General features: G+C 42.6%; 1 protein-coding gene across 1 annotated transcript in view; it reads right to left on the bottom strand.

The window, feature by feature from the left end:
• ptprn2 (protein tyrosine phosphatase receptor type N2) overlaps nt 1-21,920 on the bottom strand; it is a 120,079-nt gene that overhangs the window by 79,710 nt on the left and 18,449 nt on the right. The window contains 6 exon segments of the mRNA XM_061666543.1: nt 10,006-10,085; nt 14,781-14,845; nt 14,847-14,868; nt 19,233-19,591; nt 21,013-21,056; nt 21,623-21,916. Coding sequence (XP_061522527.1) covers nt 10,006-10,085; nt 14,781-14,845; nt 14,847-14,868; nt 19,233-19,591; nt 21,013-21,056; nt 21,623-21,916 — 864 coding nt within the window.

The raw sequence follows: 21,920 nt of genomic DNA on the forward strand, positions 1-21,920 counted from the left end.
TAGTTCTACGACAGATCGATTTGACGATTTAACTGTTTTGATTTAACTTTTGAGCGCATGCCTTCGAAAGCTGGCATTTTTTCGCCTGGGACACGTGGGAGGAGGGGGCGGTGGCTAAACTCAATATTTTCTGCCTTCAGGTGTGGTATCAGAACCACAACAAAGGTGGGACAATGCATGTGAGTAAAGGGATTCTACAATACTGGGGCAGGGGTGTGAAGCTTAACAGTTGAGGCACATTTCTCCAGTTAATACGTCACATTTATCGTCATTAAGGTCGCGGGTTAGCTGCAGCTTATCGCAGCTGATTTTGGACGCAGAGAAGGCGTACACCCTGGACTGGTCGCCAGCCAATTAAAGGCCACATATAGACAATTACTGACAATTATAGACAATCACACTTGCATTCACACGTATGCAGTGTTGTTTTTGGCAGCCATCTTAGGTTTCGTCAAAGTCTCTTGGACGAAAATGCTTATTAGTTTTAGTCACATTTTAGCGATTTAGTCAGTCAACAAAAACTCAAAAAGGTTTCAGTCTAGCTTTAGTTTTAAGAAAAACATATTAGTCTTTTAATATCACAACGCATTACACTTGCTTCCCGGCCAAAAATCCCTGCATGTTCTACACACAACAGTAACACACACATAAGCTAATGAATTTTGTCAGCAGAACAAAGCTAACTTTAGCCTGAAGCTAGCTAGTAGCCCATTTTCGCAAGGAGTTACGTGGAAAACTTTAAGCTTAACATGAAATGTATCATGTGGTTGTAAGACATGTTAAGAGGACTTGCTGCAACTTAACTTCAAATGGCCATCGGTGTGGTGAGCATTTCTAATGTCTAACGTCTCATCAACAAAACCACACATCTTGTCGTGTTTCAGTCATCAAAGAGCCATGTTTAGCTCATCACCGCCACGATATCGACACAAAAAAAGGGGCATCAACAAAATCATTTCGTCCTCATCGTTGATGAAAACCACACTGCACCTGTTGAACAACTTAGACTTCAATTAACCTAAGGAAGCATGTTTTTGGGACGAGGGGGGAAGCGGAGTAGCCGGAGTGTGGGAGATGCAAAGTCCACACAGGAAGGCTGAGGTTAAGATTCCAAACCTGAACCTCACAACTATCGTGTGTTATTTAATGTACGGAGCACACTTTAAATTCCTCCAGATACAGGCATTCATACATTAGTATGCCATCTCAAAGCTATTTTCTCCATCCCAACAATGCATATTCAGTTTTTTTGAGTCTCCCCGGTACGCTCCGTTGCTTCAATTTGCGTTCCAGTCCCTTTCTCATTAATCTTCCGCCATTTGCTGATAGCTCGGTTTCAACCACTAGAAATCACTTTCAATTATTCATGACTATTTCTCCACAAATACCTCAGAGATGGAATTAGCAAACAAACAATGCCAGGCGACACTAATCCCCGTCTACGGGTGAAGATCCTTTAATGCACTGGAGATATGGCCGGCTGTTGACAGGCACCTGTTACTGTCTTGAGCTTCTTCGCAGCAGCCACGTTGACACAGTAAACATGTTTACAGGAGAAACGCTGAGGGGAACACTCGAGCGTGGTGGAGAGGAGTAACGAGGAGCACGAGAGCATGGAGAAGCGGCAAAGGAAAGGGGAAGAGCATGACCGACGAGGATAAACAGGATAAAAGGGAGCTAAAGACACTGCCTGAATCATTAATCGTCTGGAACGTTCTTGGCTTCTTGGCACAATAGAAATGTTTCCACATGACAACTTTCCTGTAAGAGGCGCACAATGAAAGAGTGTTTGATGAGAGCTCACTCTCTGGAAAGTTTAAAAAGGCAGGATTCCCAAAGAGGAGCTTTTTTAATAACTGTCAGAAACAACTCCGTTCAGTCCGTTCAGAGAAGAAAAGGACCTTGCGAGTGTTTTCACACCTACGGCTGGCTTTCTCTGGTCCGAATCAGTTGATGGAAAAAAATAAATAAGAATAATCCACACCAACCAAAATGTGTTGCGACAAACCAGGTAGACTGTCTTGTCTAATTGGACACAAGAATGTTAGCAGGAATTACACTGCAAAAGTAAACATAGGTATCCTAAAAAAAAATTTAAAAAAACATCCATGTCTTCAAACTACCACATTTATAAAACCTACACCTACAGAATTATCGTATTTCTTCTTTAAGTCAGTCATAATACCTGAATACGTTTTTTAACGGAGAAAATCCTTGACGGATGTAAAATAGTCTTATACAAAAACTGCTTGGTAGAAAGAAATATCATGGCAGATGAGTGAGCATTCATATTTTGCCTTGATTCGAAATATCGAGATGATATGATTTGCGGAACACAGTTTGCTTGGGACCCGTGCCCACCAGAACGAGCAAGTAAAAATGTTTTCAAAACGACTGCTATCTACACAAAGCTTCAGAAATATGACATCTTGGGAACCTCCACAAACAGTACTTGCAGTTTATTGATGTCAAATTTTCATATTCACTTTTTTTCCCCCTGTGGAACCTATCCTCAGAAATGCCACAATATTGTGTCAAAACCTTGGCAAATAGCTGTAGTTGGTGTAAAGGAAGTACTGTATTATGAAGTGATAAATCTGGACTGTTTAAGATCTTAGTACTGGATGTCTGGGAGGCAAAATTTAGCCTGGGTTGTTAGTGGAAGTTACAGAGAGTCCTCCCCGCATGTGTTCAACGGTGGAAAAAGTAACTATTACTAGTACTAATGTACAAGTACAGATACTTGTTTAAAAAGTCTGATTCTACTCCTTTACTTAAGCAAAAGTAAAAAAGCACACACCACACTGAAATGCACTTCAATACAATTGCAAAACTGATGTTTTGTTTTGATAACTTTTTCTCAAGCAAGAGCGAGCGTTGTCACAGGCTTTTGTGCTGGCAAAACGGCATGTTCGCATAGTTTTGCTGACACTGTGAACTGACTATCAAAAACATTCTAATTAGCTAATGATAACAACTGAAAAAATACACCTCACTTGTGTATTTTTTTTAGTGAGATGTAGAATATTTGATTATTTGTTGTGGCATTGAAACTCTTTGTCACGAGCAGCAACCTACGTTTCGAGAGGTCAGGTCCACACCAGAACAGACGGAGGAAAACGTTTGCCCAGCTACAAGCAAGCGGCAACGTGTTCTTTCCTTCTTACGGCACGCATTTGTCAGCTCATCAATGCATAAACGGTTAGGGAAGACGGAAAATGCGGACCGTGTCGTATCGCATTAGCGTCACCGTTCGTCAATGTGTGTGTGCATCTGTCTGTCTTCGTACACTACGTGTGCGTGCCCTCCAGCAGACGGCGGATGATGCAAAAGCAGGACGGTGTGTACGACACACACATGCTCGCCTCTGTCCGACACACACTCACAGAGCCAGGGGAAATGGAGGAGAAGAGACCGAGGAAGACTTTGATCACCGAACTGAGCACGTTCAAGCACTCACGCAGAAAGAGTGGTAGCCAGCGATGGGGAGGAGAGGAGAACGCCCAGGGAGAGCCGGGATGGAGGAGACTTGTTTTCTGACCTCTATGCTCATTGATACAGATGTGCAGGGAGGGTGCACAGTTCTGTTTATCATTAAAGAAAAACCAAAACACTCAATTTCACTACAGCACGTCAAGGGACAACAACAAAAATGTAGGTGAGAAAATGTAATTCTCACTTTTTTTTTTTCAAGCCTCTTGTGGTTTGTTGGTTCAGAGTGGTAAAATATTACAGAGGCAAAATGGAACGCCGGCAGCTCAGCTGGGCCACAACAAGCGGTCCCAACATGGGCGGCTTGTAAAGCACCACAGATGAAGCGCTGTGCTGTTTTTGCGAAAGAGAGAGCAGGTAATTATCATTGGCATTTTGACAAGTGTTTGCCACAGTGAAGGTCAACTCTGTCTGCGTGGGAGATCTATGCAAATATGCTCAGCTGGAAGAAGACTAGCACTCAAACGCCGGCTGCAACTGCTGCGTTTTCACATCAAAAACGGCCTGCCAGTGTGCGTGTTCTCATTCACTAGCAGATCAGAGCTAGAGAATGGACATTCCAACTTAAAATGGGCATACACTGTGCAATTGAACCCCATTCGAGCGTTTGAATCCATTACAGTGTTCTCCCACATATTTGTGGATCGGCATTCACAAATTTGCCTATTTGCTGATTTTCTTTCGGGACCCTATGCTTCTTTATTCGCAGTTTGTGTGTTAGTGTACGTTAATGATGGAATATAGCTCATACAGACTTATGCCATAAACTGAAGAATCCTTGTAATGTATTGCCATAAGGTCGACATATACAAATTAATGGTAAACAAAAGCATGGCAAGCATGAAATTATTATGACAAAGAATCAAAAAAGCCCTTTGCCAACAGAATGTGTGACAATAAAATTTCATACCGCATTTTACTCTTGACAATCTGAATGTAGCTCCCTTTGTTATTGCTAGCGTGCTGTCGAGATCCGCGGACAAGTTCTTAACAAGGCAGGACAGAGACATCAAACACCGAGGTTCACCGGTGAGGACCATTTTACAAGCAAATACAGTGGTTCCTCGGTTTAGGGCGGAGTTCCTGCTCGACGCTGGTAACACGAATTCGTACGCTAGTCAGAACGTGCTTTAGTGTAGCACTAACCTAACACGGTAGTAGTCATAAATTCTGTAAATACGGATTTGGATGAAAAAGACAAATAGCAAACAATCAAATGAAAACCAGTAAGTACGGTGTGACCACAGACTACTTCACTCCGCACCATCATAAACTAAGGCGGTAGTGAAAATTACAACAGCAGCAGTCAGGATCGTAAGATATTGTGGCTAGAACCAGAAAATATTGTGACCTGCAAAAAGTAAAAAAAATCCAAGACAAAAGGGGTGGATGTCATTCATCCCTTTGTTATTTACATTACATTTTGAGCTCCCAGGCTGCAAGATCCTCAGGCATGTGTTATATAATCATTTGACAACTCGGGCCAGTGTCTCCACATCGAGGCCAAGGCTGTCCAGCTCCAAACATCAGGCTGTGGGGAGTTCTGATGTTAAGTCAGTGGGAGCTGGGCGAGGATTCTCCCTTTGTCTCCGCTGTCACGCCCGGGCGACCCCGGAGCCCCTCAGAGGCCACAAAGGCAATAAGTCTGCAGGCCCCCGGGCCGTGAGAACCCCGGCCCCCGGTCAATGAAGGCTGAGAGCCAAGGGGACCCCGAGAGCAAGCGGCTGGGCCATCTGGAGCAAGAGAGCAAGAGACCCTGACACACGGCTGTCACCCCATGGAGGCAGGCAGAGACATGGATGCAGACAATGTCTTCCGCCGTGTTGCTTCCTCACACTTCAGTGACGACAGAAAAGAGATCCGTGAGAGTGATCTTATTATTCAAACAGGCAGAAAGACGTGTTCCTAAAAAGTTACACGTGATGGAAAATCCACTGACCAACAGGAAAAGAAAATGCCCTCCACCCAATGAGAGAGTACCGTAATACAGTGAACCCACACCTATTCGCGCTTCATTATTCACAAATTTACATTTGCATTCTTTGTAGAACCTATCCTCTTTGTATCTCAGGGAGGAGCTGCGTTTAGCCTGGTTTGTTAGCTGAAGTTACAGAGTGTTCATCGCAGGTGTGTGTTTTTGCTCTGCTGAGTGGCTATGAAAAAGTTCAAGCTACCAAATGACTGAGATCTTGTTGTTGCTTGATAATTCGTTTTTATTGTGTGTTGCGAAGGTGACAAATGTGCACTTCCGGTGCATTCTTTCAAAATTAAAGCATCTGTAAGCCATTTATTTTTAAGGGTAATGTTTTAAGATGATTTTTAAATGATATACTGTGGAAGTGTTTTGGGGTCACAGTTTGTGGTATATCTACGGTTCAAAGGGATTTCAGTAATTTTTATCTAAATACATTAATATGTTGTAAGATAAACGCTGAAAACGTGCAAAGTCTAAGAACAATTTCGTACTGAATTGCTGAGATATAGCGTTAAACTCTTTTGTCCCCCCCCCCACCATTTCAGCTGTCTGTATTTTTGGGGCGTGGCTAAAACCAAGCCCAAGTATGCACTTGGGCTTTCTGGCATGAGTCTGCCCTTCCCCACTATACAAGTACCGAGTGCCATCATCCCAGAAAACCTGACAGCCTGTCCGCTCACTAGCCCGCTAGACTGCTGCTACGTGGACGCACACGTGACACAAAACCCGGTGAGGCGGTGACTATTTGGAAGACCCCGATGATGGTCCGCGGACTCGCTCGCTTTTGGGCTAGTATGACATTAGCCTGGTAACCCGCTACTTCGCTATAGGGTGCGCAAATAACTCTGTCGGGGTGTTGAAGGTAGTGCGTGGCTTTGAAATTAGCTTCAGAAGAACACAATTTGAAGCCCTTGGTCACGATGTAAAATGCACTGTGAAGCATTCAATGTGAAGAAATGGCGAGGTGAATTCCAGTGTGTAGAGGAAGCAAAGCCCAACCTGGGATTTTATAACATGGCGGCTGACGCACGAAGCATAGCGAGACAGAACAAGCCTAGAGTCCAAGAGTATAACAGTAGGGTGCTGAAATAAAAAATTTTATGGCACAGTATGAACACAGCTGCGCAGAAATAAAAATCTCACGCAAACAAAACGCACATACAGACACACACAACGCCTTGTAGTTTCGATAAAGCGGCAGCTTTCCCTTTTGTTTTGCAGCCGAGCAGGGATTAGGCAACGTGCGCCTTTGTCCTGTGGTTTTCCAGTTGAGCAGAACACAAGAGCCTCTACCTCCGCTAATACAGTCAGACCTCCCAGCAGGCCTTTCACCAACGCAGCCGCTAAGAACCTGCTGCCCAAAAGATGCTTTTCAATGAGTTATCAAATCTCCTCAATACTGTCCGTGCCTTTCAACCGAGTCTCTTTGTCTCGTCTTTTCAATGGGGCATTGAGCACATCAAATGGAAAGTGATGGGCAGATAGATGGACAGCAGTATGCGGCGGAGCCATATTAACCTCCGTCAGACAATGCCGGGTACAGTCAAGGTAGTACCAGTGGTGGTTCACACACATACAATGTGCTTCTGTAGCAGAACATACACCTATGCAAAACTGCAGAAAACTAGCCAGGTATAAAAAAAAAAAGAAGCATTGCGCTAATAGGTATATAAGGTCTGAAAACCACTCTTCATTGAATTTAAGTACCACATATAAATGTTTTATACATGATATCGCACCTTGCTACTCTCATAGGACAAAGACTGACACAATTTCAATGGGTGAATGAAGGAATAGGAGCAATACAATAGGAAATGGGGTAGGACTGTTGTTAGTGATTATTACATACGAGATAAGTGGAGGAAAAAAACATGCATCAAGGTATCGTCTTAATTGGATACAATGCATGGCCCAGATTTGGAAAAATAATATGGAAAGAAACGGCACAGACACAATTGGAGATTACACATTAGTCAAATATGATTTTCTCTCATGAGTAGTTGTAGCTCTCTCTCTCTCTACCACTATCTTAAATTTGTAGAAATACTAATCAATTCATAAATGTTTCTCTGTGTTATCAGTGGCCAAATTTGGCCATCATTCTCTTAAATTAGTGCATCTCCTCCTCGCATCTCTTCTCACTAACACAATGAATTCATATTTAACGTCCGGATCGCGTGATGCATTACCCCAACCTGCTAAACTAGGAAATCTGTCTACTGTGCGACTGTAAGCATAAAGTAGAGCGTTCTAAGTAGAGCCACATACACTGAAGAACGGCACTAAGTTAAGCTACATTTTGGATTTATCAAAAATGTCAAAACTCATGAGAATATTCCGTGCTGTGCATTGCATCAAGAGTAAAGTTAGTAAACATTTTTAGAAAATTATTCCTCTAGCTAAACATGGAAATCACGCAAAATAAAACATTTCGTAAGGCTCTCTCTCTCTCTCAAGTATTGCTTCACAATCATCGGTGAAGATGATGTCGCCTGTACAGAAATACAATAAAGCATCGTTTACTCTCCTGATAACTGCCTGATTACAGTAGTTTCAGCGCTTGTGGAGCTGGAAAGACTCTATTTGCTGTTCCATGACCGCAATAAGGCATGCTACGAGGGCTCCCAGCAGCAGGTTGAGCCCAGAATGCAGCATGGGGTTTTGATGAGTTCATTAGGAGGCCATGTCATTTATGCACAGTCACACATAAGGCAAAGGTCAGCCGGGATTACCCAGGTGGCCGCTGCATGTGGGCGTCAGTTTGATTTTCAGATTCCACTTAAAGCATGCTGTTGCTTCACAACCTGGTAACCACTTTAACTAAAAGCACACGCGCACACACACACACACACACACACACACACACAGATACACAAACAGAAAGAACATGCTGTCGCCATGTTGCGTTCGAGTCATCATCGAGCAGATACTCTGAGCCCTGATGCAACAGAACAGGATTTGAACCGTGTATTCACTTTGTATCATTGCTAATATGAAAGGGGGTTGGGTGGGAAGTCTGCTCTATTTCACAGTGATGGTGGCGGTGGTAAGGTAGACAGGAAATGAAGCACTGGGATGGTTTGATCTTTAGGTCAGCTGGGGCAGAAATGTTGCCATTTAATATTTCATCCTTGTCGAGTCTTCACACCCGTTGTGAATAACGATGACCAATTAGAAGCGGGAGTGAGTTTGAATGGTTACCAATTGCTATTCAGGTGGGCCCAGATTCATAATTCATCAACACGGGTCAGGCGGACGATCATGTTGACTTAACATTTGGGCTGACATTTCAGCCTCGCTTACGCCTTTCATTAGCGCTCACTCCACGCATCAAAGTCCATCAAACCGGAGAAGGGGGGTAGCCAGAGAAAGAAGGAATTTGAGGAAAATGTTGTGACGAATGCCGCTTTTCGTACTGCGGAAAACCCACAGCATATTGAACACAGTTGAAAAGAGTCATGCCAACAAACAACTGGAGAGGGAGCTTACGGCGGCACGGTGGCCGACTGCTTAGCACATCTGCCTCACAGTTCTGAGGACCGGGATTCAAATCCCGGCCCCGCTTGTGTGGCGTTTTCATGTTCTCCCCGCGTCTGCGTGGGTTTTCTCCGGGCACTTCTGGTTTCCTCCCACATCCCCAAAACATGTATGGTAGGTTGATTGGCGACTCTAAATTGCTCTTAGGTGGAAATGTGTGTGCGAATGGTTGTTTCTTTCTATGTGCCCTGCGATTGGCTCTCACCCGAAGATAGCTGGGATAGGCTCCAGCACGCCCGCTAGTGAGGATAAAGCGGTACAGAAAATGGATGGATGGATGGGTGTGCTAACTGCTCTTATCGTGTTTGGAGTACTTGAGATGACCAAAATAGCATACCGCACAAATAACGGTATCTTTATGTCCTTTTGTGGGAATTATTTAAAGTTTTATGTCTGTTGCCAAATGGCTGCCACTCTTTTTGTGCAATAGTGGTCTACATCCAAACATCCATCAAATCTATCAAGATTTCATGAAAGATGATAAATAACATTCTGAACCACCAAAGTGTACAACAATGGACTGCCCCCCTTGATGTCAAAATTGAAACAAAACCTTGATTTGGACCAATATTCATCAACAAGATATACTTTTCTCTATTCATTTTTTTGCACTTAACTTGTAAATGATAGTGTCATATTTTGCCTTGATTTGACATAGGTCAAATATAGGTTATTTAACATAATAACATAGGTTATTTGCCTATTTTCAGTATAGCAACCAGTTCTTTTCTACATCCTTCTATTCATCTTAATAAAAGACAGCAAATAATGTGTTCCTAACACGGCCAATGTGTGGAGAGTGGACGTGACTCCTCGGTAATGGATGGTCATCTGTCACCGCAGTGTTAATAATCGTCGACGATCAGGGTTACAACTTGTACAAGGAGGCTGTATCAGGAGAGACTAATCTGTGTTCTCATTTGCTCGAGCGGCAATTTGACGCTGGGAAAAATGAGATGACAAATGTGCTGTAGTAGGTGATAAAAAGGCCGCTCTCTTACCTGCAACTTGGACCAGATCTGCCGCGGTTACATTGGCGGGGTTGGGGCCGACTCGAAAAGTCAACGCCGGGCCGAGAACACTGCAGGAAAAGAGACAAAACTGCCGATTGTATTTCAGTTTTGACCTCGAGGAATATCAATAAAATGTTTCTGTGTGGAGAGAAATGGGTCTCAAGTTCAGCTTTCCTGTGACTGTGCAAAAAGCTAAGTAACTTGGCTCCATCTAACCCTCAGGAACGTGTCTATGTATATCCACTCTCTGCACTTACTCTTCACTGTCCGGTCAGGAGTTGGCAGCGGACCCCTCACTCCCTGGAGCAGAATAAATGTTTAAAGGTCCCCGAGCTTGGCCGTCAAGTTAAGGCTAACAACCGTGCTCTCGGAGTGCAAGAACTCCCTACGGTGCACAGGGATAATAGAAAAAAGAAAACGTGTCTGCTGGATGTGCATTACATTTGAAAACATGTTAAAATCCCAAATGAAACTACAGTGGATCCCTGCTATTCGAGGGGGATCGGGACCTGGCCGAACCGGAAAAAGCAAAAACGGTTTAATTCTTAGGTCATTACTGTATGTTATATAAAGTATAATATTATAGAGTGAAATTTTCTCATTAAAAATCATTGCAATTTTTTGGGGGGTTTTGAGGGGGAGAGTGGAACAGATTAATGGCATTTTTATTCATTTCAATGAATGAAGATAATTTGAGATACAAATGTTTTGCGTGCCGAGCGTGGTCAGGAAACGAATAAAACAACATTTTTTGCTAAACATACTTTCTGAAGGCAAGGCTATGTCGTTGTTTTAAACACACGTGAAATTCTATTTGTTTTATGTTTAGTAAACTTCAACAATTCTACTACACAGCATATGTACTTCAAACCTCGGGAAACTTGCATCCCAAGTACTTCCTGTCGGACTGCATCACTGATAACCACTGGAGTTCTATGACACAAACTCTTTCCACCGTCAAGTCACCTGCAGACACCCAGTGCTGCGAGCAAAATATGAGCCAATACTTCGGACAGATGGACCCAGCCATGCAGTGATTTGTGAACACCATCCCTCACACACAGACGCACAGTTCTAAGGAGAAAAAATGGCCTTCTCTAATGCTTCACCTGGGTTCTGTTTGCTCTCGTAAATGTCAATATTTCCACAATCTTTACCCCGGCCTCCGTTCCCCTTAGCCGCAGATCTCCGTGTATCTCAAATTGAAGTGATTCCTTTTCCCTCCAAACTCCATTGAAATGAAGTAAAGGGTGAAACACAAGCACGTTGTTGCATGGTGTGGTGGGGGTTGGAGTCAAGGATGATAAGCTATCTAGAGGACTTCACACTTTCTCCTCTGTTATCTGATGTGTAAGCATGGACTTCATATTAGCTCTGCTGGTGGGATGTGATTAAGTGTGTGTATGTGCAGACTGGTGCTTGGAATTGTGTGTCCCACTCCCCCTAGTGCCTCAGCTGGGTAAAGCCCTTACGTCATCTGAAAATAAGCTCATATCCCCCCCCTCAGTCAATCATCTCTTGAACAAAATAAAAAAATCAAAAATAAATTTGAAAAAAATGATTACCGCAGGCACGACTATCTTAAAACTCCAGCTTCTTCATCAAAATATCCGCCTGGCTGGTTTGTCACATTTCAGCATCTCTCCCACCGACTCCTTATTGGCAGGGGGCGTGGGGGCTTTAGAGAAAGAGCTGGTGCGGAAAAGCGGGGCGGCGCGCTCTGACCCAGCTCCCTAGCATATTCAGACTGGGCGACGTTTTCAAAACCTCACCTGCCGTGTCCCCATGGCGAGCGGCACAATGAGCTCACGTGACACCGCGTCCTCCGTCTGGGCTATTTCGACTCCAATGGTCTTTCATTAGAGGATAGGAAGCCAAGGTTTTGGGCAACAAAGGAGGACATTTTCTCCATTTATCTTTTGTATGTCCGCTTCTAAGTTTGCCGTCCTTACAGCTTTAATAGACTGCGGTTGAGGTGTATATGAAGCCGGCAAATCCACTGGTGCGAAGTAACAAAGTACAGTCGTGCCTTTAGATACGAGTGATGCTTTGACTTGCGAGCAAAGATTTGGAGGAAACCTATCTGTTTTTGCAAAAAAAAACTTACACTTCTTTGCTGTTCTTGTGCCATCTTGGTGAGAACCAAACTTGTTGAAGTTAGTTGAGGAGCTTCACTGAGAAAAAAGGTCATCCTTTGTCAACATCTTGTGACATCTATAGGCAATTATGAACTTATTTGGGCGGGTTACTTACAGGCAGATTTTCACCCTTAACGGCAGCGCTTCCTTTTGAAAGTTTGGTATTTTGGCTATTTAGACCTCCATAGAGTGACTCTCTAACATGGACTTAGTATAAAAGTGTCAATTTAATTTAAAAAAAAAAAAGACCTTTGCTTTGTCATACGAGTGCCCAGAATAGGCCCCTCTGACAGCTACTTCTGTTTTGTATCCGCTTGTTTCCATATTTGGTTAAGGGCGCCCACTTTCCTCTGACTGGTTGCTTCCAGGTAGAAGACCCACTTGTGAGAGCAGTCTTGTTTGTTATAGAGACAGCGCTGGATCGGGAGCGGAAAGGGAAGGCGAGGATCGTCACGAATGACGTAGATAAGCTCGAGAAATATGAATGACCTGATTTCTGGCTTCTCGGCAGAAAAACGTCTGCAACTCAGGAATGCGTGGACGATTTTAATACATATTTCACATGTTTACTGAGGCACCATATTAATACATATTTCACATATTTACTGAGGCACCATAGAGACAATATTACATCACAAATACTAGAAGTTGGTTTTGGAGAATACATATGTCCCATTTAAAAAAAACAACATTATTTTTTACTATTGTAGTAATCGGTACTTGTGTAGAGGATGTGAATGCCTTAGCCACATCTGGCCTTATCACGGGCTCCTCATCAGTATACAGATAGCGCTCATCATATGCGTTAGCATCAGGGTTGATTAGCGGTGATGTGATATGGCAGCTGTAATAACAGGATTAACTCAATCAGTGCCGGCCTGATGACATGTCCCGGTGTTCCTGCTCGGCACAAATAAATTGGAAGCTTGAACGTAAAAAGATCAAGAGTCTCCTTGGTGGAATTTGTTTCGAGGTCATGAACGAGAGATTTGGCAGGAATGCACTGGATACAGAGTGGTTATAGCATCTTGGGCTGTTTTATTAGAGAAAAATCCTCGAGGTGACGAACAGCACACAATGAACTAGGGAGGCTCGGGAACAAGCCTTTTGCGAAAAGCTGAAAACTAAGTAATTGACAACTCCCACCCCCTAAAAATGTTTTAAACCATAAATCTACCACAAACTATGATTTCTAAACATAATAATCATTTCGAACTTATCTTACAACATTACCCTTAAAAATAAATGGCTTACAGACGGACGTTTTCAGCCGTGGACCAACAACCATTTGTTGCCGGGGGATTGCAATATATACAGGTATATACGATTACGGTATTGCTGTACTACTATACTGTATGCATGTACTATATGTACACCTACAACACAGACTGATGGGATAGAGTGCGGTTCCCAAGGCCATCAAAGTCAGCATATCAACGATACCACCATCTCTTACATACTGTATCCACCTGGATGCTGCTGCTTCTTGTTGTATTTGCGTCTCGTCTGCCGCCTACATGGCTTGACACCAGACGCACAGCGGAGCCGTGCTACTGGCGCAAACCTGAGCGGGTTCAAGGACAGTTTGGCCGCTTGTGAATACATTAACCGCCTCCCGCTGAACAACTTTCTCTATTTGCAGCCAACGCTATCCACACATCCACATCTCCGCTGCCTCCACTTACTCTTTGACTCTAATGGAGAAGGATTTGATGGGTTGACTGTTCTTTTACTTTGATGAGGCGTACAGAGACAGAGGCAGTGTTTTGAATACAGAAGAGACTTCACAACTGTTCTGGAGGTAATTAGGGCCGCTTGGAGAAGTCAAACACTCTAAAAGGTCAGATAAACAACAAACGCCTACGTTCACTGGCTCTGTCGCAAAGTTTTTCCAGACTAGTGCAGTCCTCGCAATGTTTTTCCCACGCTGGGAGAAGTGGAACATTTCAAATGTAGTCAGTTACAGCAGAGACTCGAAACTTGACCATTTCAATATTGTCCAGAATTTGGACAAGGCTGTTTGTAGTGAAGTGGTTCATGTGAGTGCCATTCCTTGGAACGTTTCGAAGGTTGAACAGCTAGAAAATTAAAACATGGTCCAGAATTTGTACAAGGCCGATGGTTGAGTGATTTACAAAGCTGACATTCCTCAGATTGGTTTGAAGATTGAACAACTTGGAACATTTCAGTATGGTCTAGAATTTAAACAAGGCCATTTGTAGCTTAGTAGTTCATATAGCAGACTATCCAAAGAACATTTTGAATAACTTGGATGTTCTAAAAGCTCAAGGACAATATGGTTTTGAACTTGAACAAGGCCATCGGTAGTGTAGTGGTTCACATAGCTGACTTTCCACAGGATGTGGTGACAATACTACTCTAAAGTAAAACATTTCAAGGGAAATGAGGTGCAAAATTTGAAACAAGGACATTGTGCGCGTAGTGGTTCTTGTAGCTGGCTTTGCTTAAATCGGGTTAACGGTTGAACAACTTCAGCGTCAATATGGTTCAGAATATGGACAAGGCCATTGCTAGCATACTGGTCCATGTAGCTAATTTAGTGTAGCTACCAAGTCTATCTATAACTTGCTTCAGTGATTACTGTGTTACAGGACGGGTACTTACGAGAGCTGTGTGAGGTCTGCGGCATGGAGGTTCAGCTCCTGGGTGAGTCGCTCCATCAAGTCCACTGGCCTTGTCGGAGGTGAGGGAGCTGTGGTGGGGGAGGGGGAAAGCACACAGACAGCTGGGCATCACGCTTGGAGGTCCGGCACTCATGTTAAACACAGTCGGCTGTTAAAATGTGCTCGATACATAGTCACAAGTGGGCCATTGCATACTAGGAGAGACTATGGTGCTTGGAATGGAAGGACTCCAACACCAGAGGTGGCAAACGTACTCAGATTTTGTACTTAAGTAGAAGTACAGATGTTAAAAACAAGACTCTGTTAAAAGTAGAGGTACTAATTCAACTCTCGTACTTCAGTAAAACCAAAAAACTAAAAGTACCGACTCTGAAAAGTATCCAAGTACAGTGTTCCCCCGTATATTCTTGACTCACAGATTCGCTATGGTCACAGATTTTTGAGGGAACTGATCCTCAGTTGCGGAAAAACCTTTTGTGGCATCTTAGTACCAAGGAACTATGTTGAAGTGAGTTGAGCCGCTTTCTTTGGGCGAAAGTTATACTTTGATGCCATTTTGTAGCTATGACTGTGACTATGTTGAAGTCAGTTGAGGAGCTTCCTTTTGAAAATGTAGTGCTACGTTCCTCCATGTTGCTATTCTCCTTGCTTTTTCGACCTTATAAGACTCCAAGATCACAATCAACCTCGGTTGACTTTACCTCTCTCTACATACAGGGTGTCCATAAAAGTCACTAGATGCTTCCTTCTTTTTATATTGTTTCATCATTCGGACAGACGTGAGGCCATCAGCATTTGACAGCTTAGGCTTTGTGTTTTTTGTAAGCATATCAATCCCTAGCCCAATTGACATTGGAGCAAAGCTGAAAAATTGCCACCTGGCAAGAAGTATTTCTGTCCCTAACATGAGTTCAGCGCCAGCTTGAGAAGCTATGGCCGACACACTGCTCCAACGCAAAGTACAATTTACACTATCCATGGCAAGTTTCTCGGAACAGGATCTGTTCTACACAAACCAACAACGTTTGGCCAAGGCAACGGACGGCCTGTTACTACCGGCACAGATAAAAAGAACAAACTCTTAGAGCAGGCGTTCAAGTAAAGGGTAAATCTATCCGGAGCTTTGCACTGTGACTCCTCGCTAACAAAATTTTGACTCATTGGATGCTTTGGCGAGCTGTAAAGCTTTACTTCAGGTTGTTTAAAAGTTTGAAGTTGAAGATTTTGATGTTCAACAATCTAAAGTTAGTACAGGTAACGCTTCTCTGGGACAGAAAAACCTGGTGTCAGCTGTTGACTTTGCAACACTGCTCCAACAATAACTGGCGAGCCATGGGCAAGCCTAAGCTGTCAAATGCTGATAGCCTCACATTAGTCCAAATTGACAAAGTATGGAATAGAAGGTAGCGCTAACTGAAGAACTAAGTCATCAGAAAAATAAATACTCAACTACAGACACCTGAAAAATCATCATAAGTACAGTAACAAAATATTTGTACTACCACTGTCCAAGAATCACACAAAAGTGTCTAGGACAAGGTGCTGGATCATCTGCCACTTGCTAAATCACCTGCTTTTGTTCGCGCAATGAGACAAACAATAAGGTGCAAATGGAACCTGCATGAGGTGTAATGGCTGCATCATATGGATGCACCTCTCCACCATTTCCCTCCTCCTCATCCTCCTCCACTCATCTTTCTTGCTCTTTCCGCACCATCCTCTCTCTCTCTCACGCCTAAAGTGAGAGTACACAAACGTGGCGGGCAGGAACACGCGCCCCTCGCCGCCAGACGAAAATAATAAGGTGCAAATGGAATGGAGGTGAAGTGTAATGGCGGTCTGATAAAGCCATGCCTCATCTCAGCTCAGGCCACGTCTTCACTCTCTCTCACTCTCGCAGACTAAATCGCAGAGGAAATAGACCAAACAAAAGGTAATTTGCAGGAGGGGGGATGGGGAAAGAAAAGCACAGGGCGAAATAAATGAGAAGGACACACAAGAAAGCTACTTGGTTGCTGTCGATTTAACCGAGAATGCGTTGAGAGGCGGGAAGGTCAACAAAACGTCAGGGGTCGTATTGAGACCACGCTGCAACGACTAACCAAGGCTCTCATGTAGAAAACTATTCAAAGTTGAAAAGTATTCAAGGATATTTCTTTGCTTGAATCAGTGTTTTCTTGCAACCCAGTTAGTTAAGCGAGGTAAACACACTGATATTAGGCCCAAGTTTGAGTTTTTACGCTTTCAATCAAAGTTAGCGAAGGACCTATTGTCGGATGCCTCAAAGAGATACTGAGCGACGATCCTGTGTTGTGTGGTGTGTTAAGAGAGATTTGTCCTCCCCAATCTGCTCGGAAAACATTCGGCCAACAATCATAAATGCTAAATCTGTTAAATATACGATTGCAAATCTTTACGTATGTGGTCAGCACCGTGTTTGGCCGAGTCACTGAGGTTGAGAGGTTATGCTCGGATAGTAGTAACTTTGAAGGGGGGGGTGGCCCATGGGCTACATTTTGGTGTGGATTTGAACAAAGAGCGGCAGCAACCCACCACATCCATCAGGCCGCGCTACGGTATAAAAACAAGCTTGCTGTGCGCATTACCGCCACCGACAGCACCGGAGTGGAACAGCGTCACCTTGAACTAGTCAGACGGCATTATTTAGGATTGTTCAGCCTCTGCGAAAGTCATTCCAGGCACGTTTACGTCCCTCAGCGGCGGTTCTGGCAACTGGAGAACTCCACGAGTGCCTCGCTTGTTGATGCTAGCGCTCCCCCTCCCCCCGCCCCATGGGGATACTACTCTCTGTCTTCTGTATTCACTTCCCCCAATTCCACATCACATCCCGGCCTTCCCTCATATACCCCAAGCACCGGCATCATGTCAGGAGCTGTCTGTCAGATAAGCTGGTTGGTGTCCACTCCCTGCAAGCAGACTCCACTCTTCAGAAGGCCGACAACGTGTCCTTTTTAGAGAATAAAAAATACAATCATACTCCTGGAACATCAGCACCCACACAGTGTGGTGTCTTTGCAGGGCGACATAGGTGAAGGACAGGCCCGTGACGCAACACTTGATAACGCCATAAAGGGATTTGAAAGAGGGCCGGAAGGGGCGCGAAGACACAGTGGATAACAATTACAGAGCCCGAGCCGAGTATCATCATTAAATACAGCACAGCAACACAGATTTATTTTTTATAGCTTTTCCCATGAAAAATATGACAAACTGTGTCATTATCAAAGGCAGTTTTTGTGCAATTAAATGGTGGTGATTAACAACAAATAACTATTAGGAAGGAGGATTGGGGACACACGAAGAAGAAAAGAAAATAATTAAACAAGATTAAGTATAAATCCCAAGTTTTCGATTAACATAAAGTAAAAATCGTATATTTTGGGGATTAAAAAAATGGAATATTATGAGAATAAAGTCATGTATATTTGAGATGGGGCGGCACGGTGGACGACTGGTTAGAGCGTCAGCCTCACAGTTCTGAGGACCCGGGTTCAATCCCCGGCCCCGCCTGTGTGGAGTTTGCATGTTCTCCCCGTGCCTGCGTGGGTTTTCTCCGGGCACTCTGGTTTCCTCCCACATCCCAAAAACATGCATTAATTGGAGACTCTAAATTGCCCTGTAGGCATGACTGTGAGTGCGAATGGTTGTTTGTTTCCATGCTGCCCTGCGATTGGCTGGCAACCAGTTCAGGGTGTACCCCGCCTCCTGCCCGATGACAGCTGGGATAGGCCCCCAGCACGCCCGCGACCCTAGTGAGGAGAAGCGGCTCAGAAAATGGATGGATGGATATTTGAGATGGTTGCATATTTTTTAAATTAAAAATGTAATATTATGAGAATGAAGTCATATATTTTCGATATAAAAAGTCGTAATCTAACATGAGCAAAGTTGTGTACTCCCCCAAAACTATATTTCTATATTTTCAAGAGAATCTTTTTTTTTATCTTCGAGATAAGAAGTCTCATATTTTCAAGTCAAATCTAAATATTACAAGATTAAAATTCTATATTTTTCAGATAAAAAGTCTTTTTTTTTAATTAAAATAATAATATGAAAATAAAGAATAGAACATTAAAAAAATAAAGTACATATTTTCGAGAAAAAAAGTCCTATATTTTCAGGATGAAACATTTTAAGTTTTTTCAGATTGAAGTTGTAATATTCAGAGAATAAAATTGTATATATTTTTTAGATAAAACGTAATTAACGATAAAACGATTAAAAAAGTCATACTATTGATGTTAAAATTGTAGTTTTCAAATTTCATATTAATCTACCATCTTCCATATTTCCTGGACAAGTAAGTATAGTTATTTTTCATTAGAAACAGCTCATATTCATTTTTATTGGCATGGTTGTTAAATATTATGAACTTGAGGTAAAATAAGAAAGCCATCCTGTATGTACTCACTCTGAGCCGGTTATGATGTATCCAAAATGTCTGTCTTTCCCCCTGCTGGAAAACTCCTTCAATCCGATGTGGACCAGCTGAGTTTTCACCTTCATGTCCTTCCCGGCAGGCTTTTGCATCCATTTCCCTATCTTGGAGTCGGCCTGTTGGGCAAGGGGCGTCGCCACACCACCGGTCAAACGCAAGGTGGAGCCTTCCCCGGCGGGCGCCGACACAGCTTTCTCCGCACCCTGGGACTGCGTAGTACGACTATGGATGCTCTCCAGGCCCACCACTTTTTCACCAGGAGCAGGTTGGACTTTAGAGGAGTCACCAAACGTGTCGAGGTAGTCGAGGAGCTTGGAGAAAATGGCCGTATGCTGTGACATATCAAGAAATAAGTAATCATAAAAAGTCTGTGACTGATCTACATTACATTTATGAGACGTAATTAAGGAGTAGTTGGCCCACATTGGAAAGGGAAAACAACCCCACCATGAATAAATTCTATTTTAGAGAAAAAAAGTTCTGTATTTTCAAGACACAAAAGTTATAGTGTATATTTTGAGGAAAAAGGTGTCAAGCTTATGAAAGTAAAGTCATAAAATAACAAATTTGTTAAGAAAAAAGAACAATCTCAACAGAATAAAATCTGATGTTTTTAAGAAAAATGTAAACAGAGAAGAAAAATGTCAATGTTTTTGAGAAAAAGAGACGAGAATAAACTCATGTAATTTCGAGAAAAAGTTGCATATTTTGCAAAAAAGCCAGCCTTATGAAAAGTAAATTCAAATACTTATGAGACAAAAAGTTTTACCTTTTCAAGAAAAACAAAATCCTAATCGTAACAGAAGAATAAAAATATTGAAAAAAATATATATAAAAATAAAAATATTTTCAAGCAACAAAATATATTTCCGGAGAACAAACGAATATTTGAGGAAAAAACAATCTTACAAGAATAACAATGTATATTTCTGAGACAAAAAAGTATAATATTTTTTTTATTTTAAAAACAATATATATTTTATAGATAATAGAAATATTTTTGAGAAATAAGTCATTATCTATCTTATGAGACTGAAATGCATATTTTTTAATTTTAAAAATATATAATTTTCAAGATGAAAATTTTAGAGAAGAATTTATGCATATTTCTCAGAAGAAAGTTCCATATTTTCAAGAAACAAAAGTTATATATTTCGAAGGAAAAGTTGTATATTTCTAGAAAATAAATGCATGTATTTACAGGAGAAAGTTCCACATTTAGCGGGGGGAAAAGCATTTATTTTCAGGGGAAAAAAGTAATAGATATAGAGAAAAATAATCAGTCAATGAAAGTAATCTACTTTTGAGACAAAACAATTGCATGTTTCCAAGAAATAATTTAAATGTTTGAGAAAAAAAATTATGTTTTCAAGAAAAAAAAATTGTCATGCATGTTTTTAAAAAAGCAGGTACTAATAAATGTTTATGATTAAAAGTAATTCCTGTGTGAGTAGCATTGTAGTGACATTGCAAATACATTTAAGTCTCTATAGTCTCACGTTGTGACTTTTTCAATACAGAATGAGCCTCTACCAAAAGGTTTCATTGAGATATATAGTGACTCAAAATGGGCTTTTAATAAAGGGTTAATTTGCTGAAATTTGCTGAATTTCCCTCTGGGTTCCCAGAATTTTGTCACGCATGGCGGTCTATATGTCTCGCCGATGTGATTTGATAACGTTTTAGGTTGATCATGCGTCTCCCTCCCCCAAACCAATTTGTCGCTTGTGGAGATCAATCGTTTGGAATTCACCTTGTCAACAGGCTCCTTGTTGGCTGCGCCATCAACTTGTTGTCCTGGAAACAAGTGGGCAAAACAGAATACTTTCTGAACAGAAAGGTTTCTCAAAATGTGTCCGTGAGCAAGCATTTCTGACTTTTGCTGCATTGTGATGTAACAGTGGGGTCAATTTATAAAACACCACCCCCGACACAGAGTTTCCCTCCTAAGACTCGGCAGCTAGACAATGTTTCCTGTTTGTGCTAGCTGCTAGCTAACTAGTCATCAACTCGCTAGCTCTTAAAATGCTTGTTATTTGTGAATAAAAGGTAGCCACATCTGTTTGTGATGTATGACAAGAATGAACACTAAGTGGCGAGGTAGACTGCGACGTTAGCTTTTTGTGCAAGCTGCTAGCTAGCTGTCAAACCCTTATTGCTTTTGAATAAAAGGTAGCCACATTTGTTTGTGATGTTTGACAAGAAGGAACAATGAGTGAAGATGTAGACTGTTATGTTAGCTTTCTGCGCTAGTAGCTAGCTTGCTAGCCTCCAACAGGCTAGCTGTCAAACGCATGTCCTTTGTAAACAGCTGTAGTGCCAGCCACTAGCTATCTAGCTGCGCTTAGACAGTATTTCCCTACCTTGTCTGAATCTGAAAGGGCCCTTCTGGTTCACATCTAGCACTTTGTCCGGTTTCACACTCAACACTTGGTTTGGTTCCATGTCAGTCATTGGCTTCCTTTCTCCCTCCATGATCCGGCCAGACTCTGGTGTTCCTGGTCCCGGCTGGGTCCCTGGATCCGATTGCCTCACCTCGGCTTCCTGCAGCGCTCCGGTGATGACGTCGGCGAACTGGTCCAGGTCTTTGGCCAGCCACGAGTCCATTTTAAAGCTGTGCCCTCCCAAATGGTTCACCATACCCTGAATTAATTGATCTGG

This window comes from Phycodurus eques, chromosome 21 (assembly GCF_024500275.1).
Source record: "Phycodurus eques isolate BA_2022a chromosome 21, UOR_Pequ_1.1, whole genome shotgun sequence".
Lineage (NCBI taxonomy): Eukaryota > Metazoa > Chordata > Actinopteri > Syngnathiformes > Syngnathidae > Phycodurus > Phycodurus eques.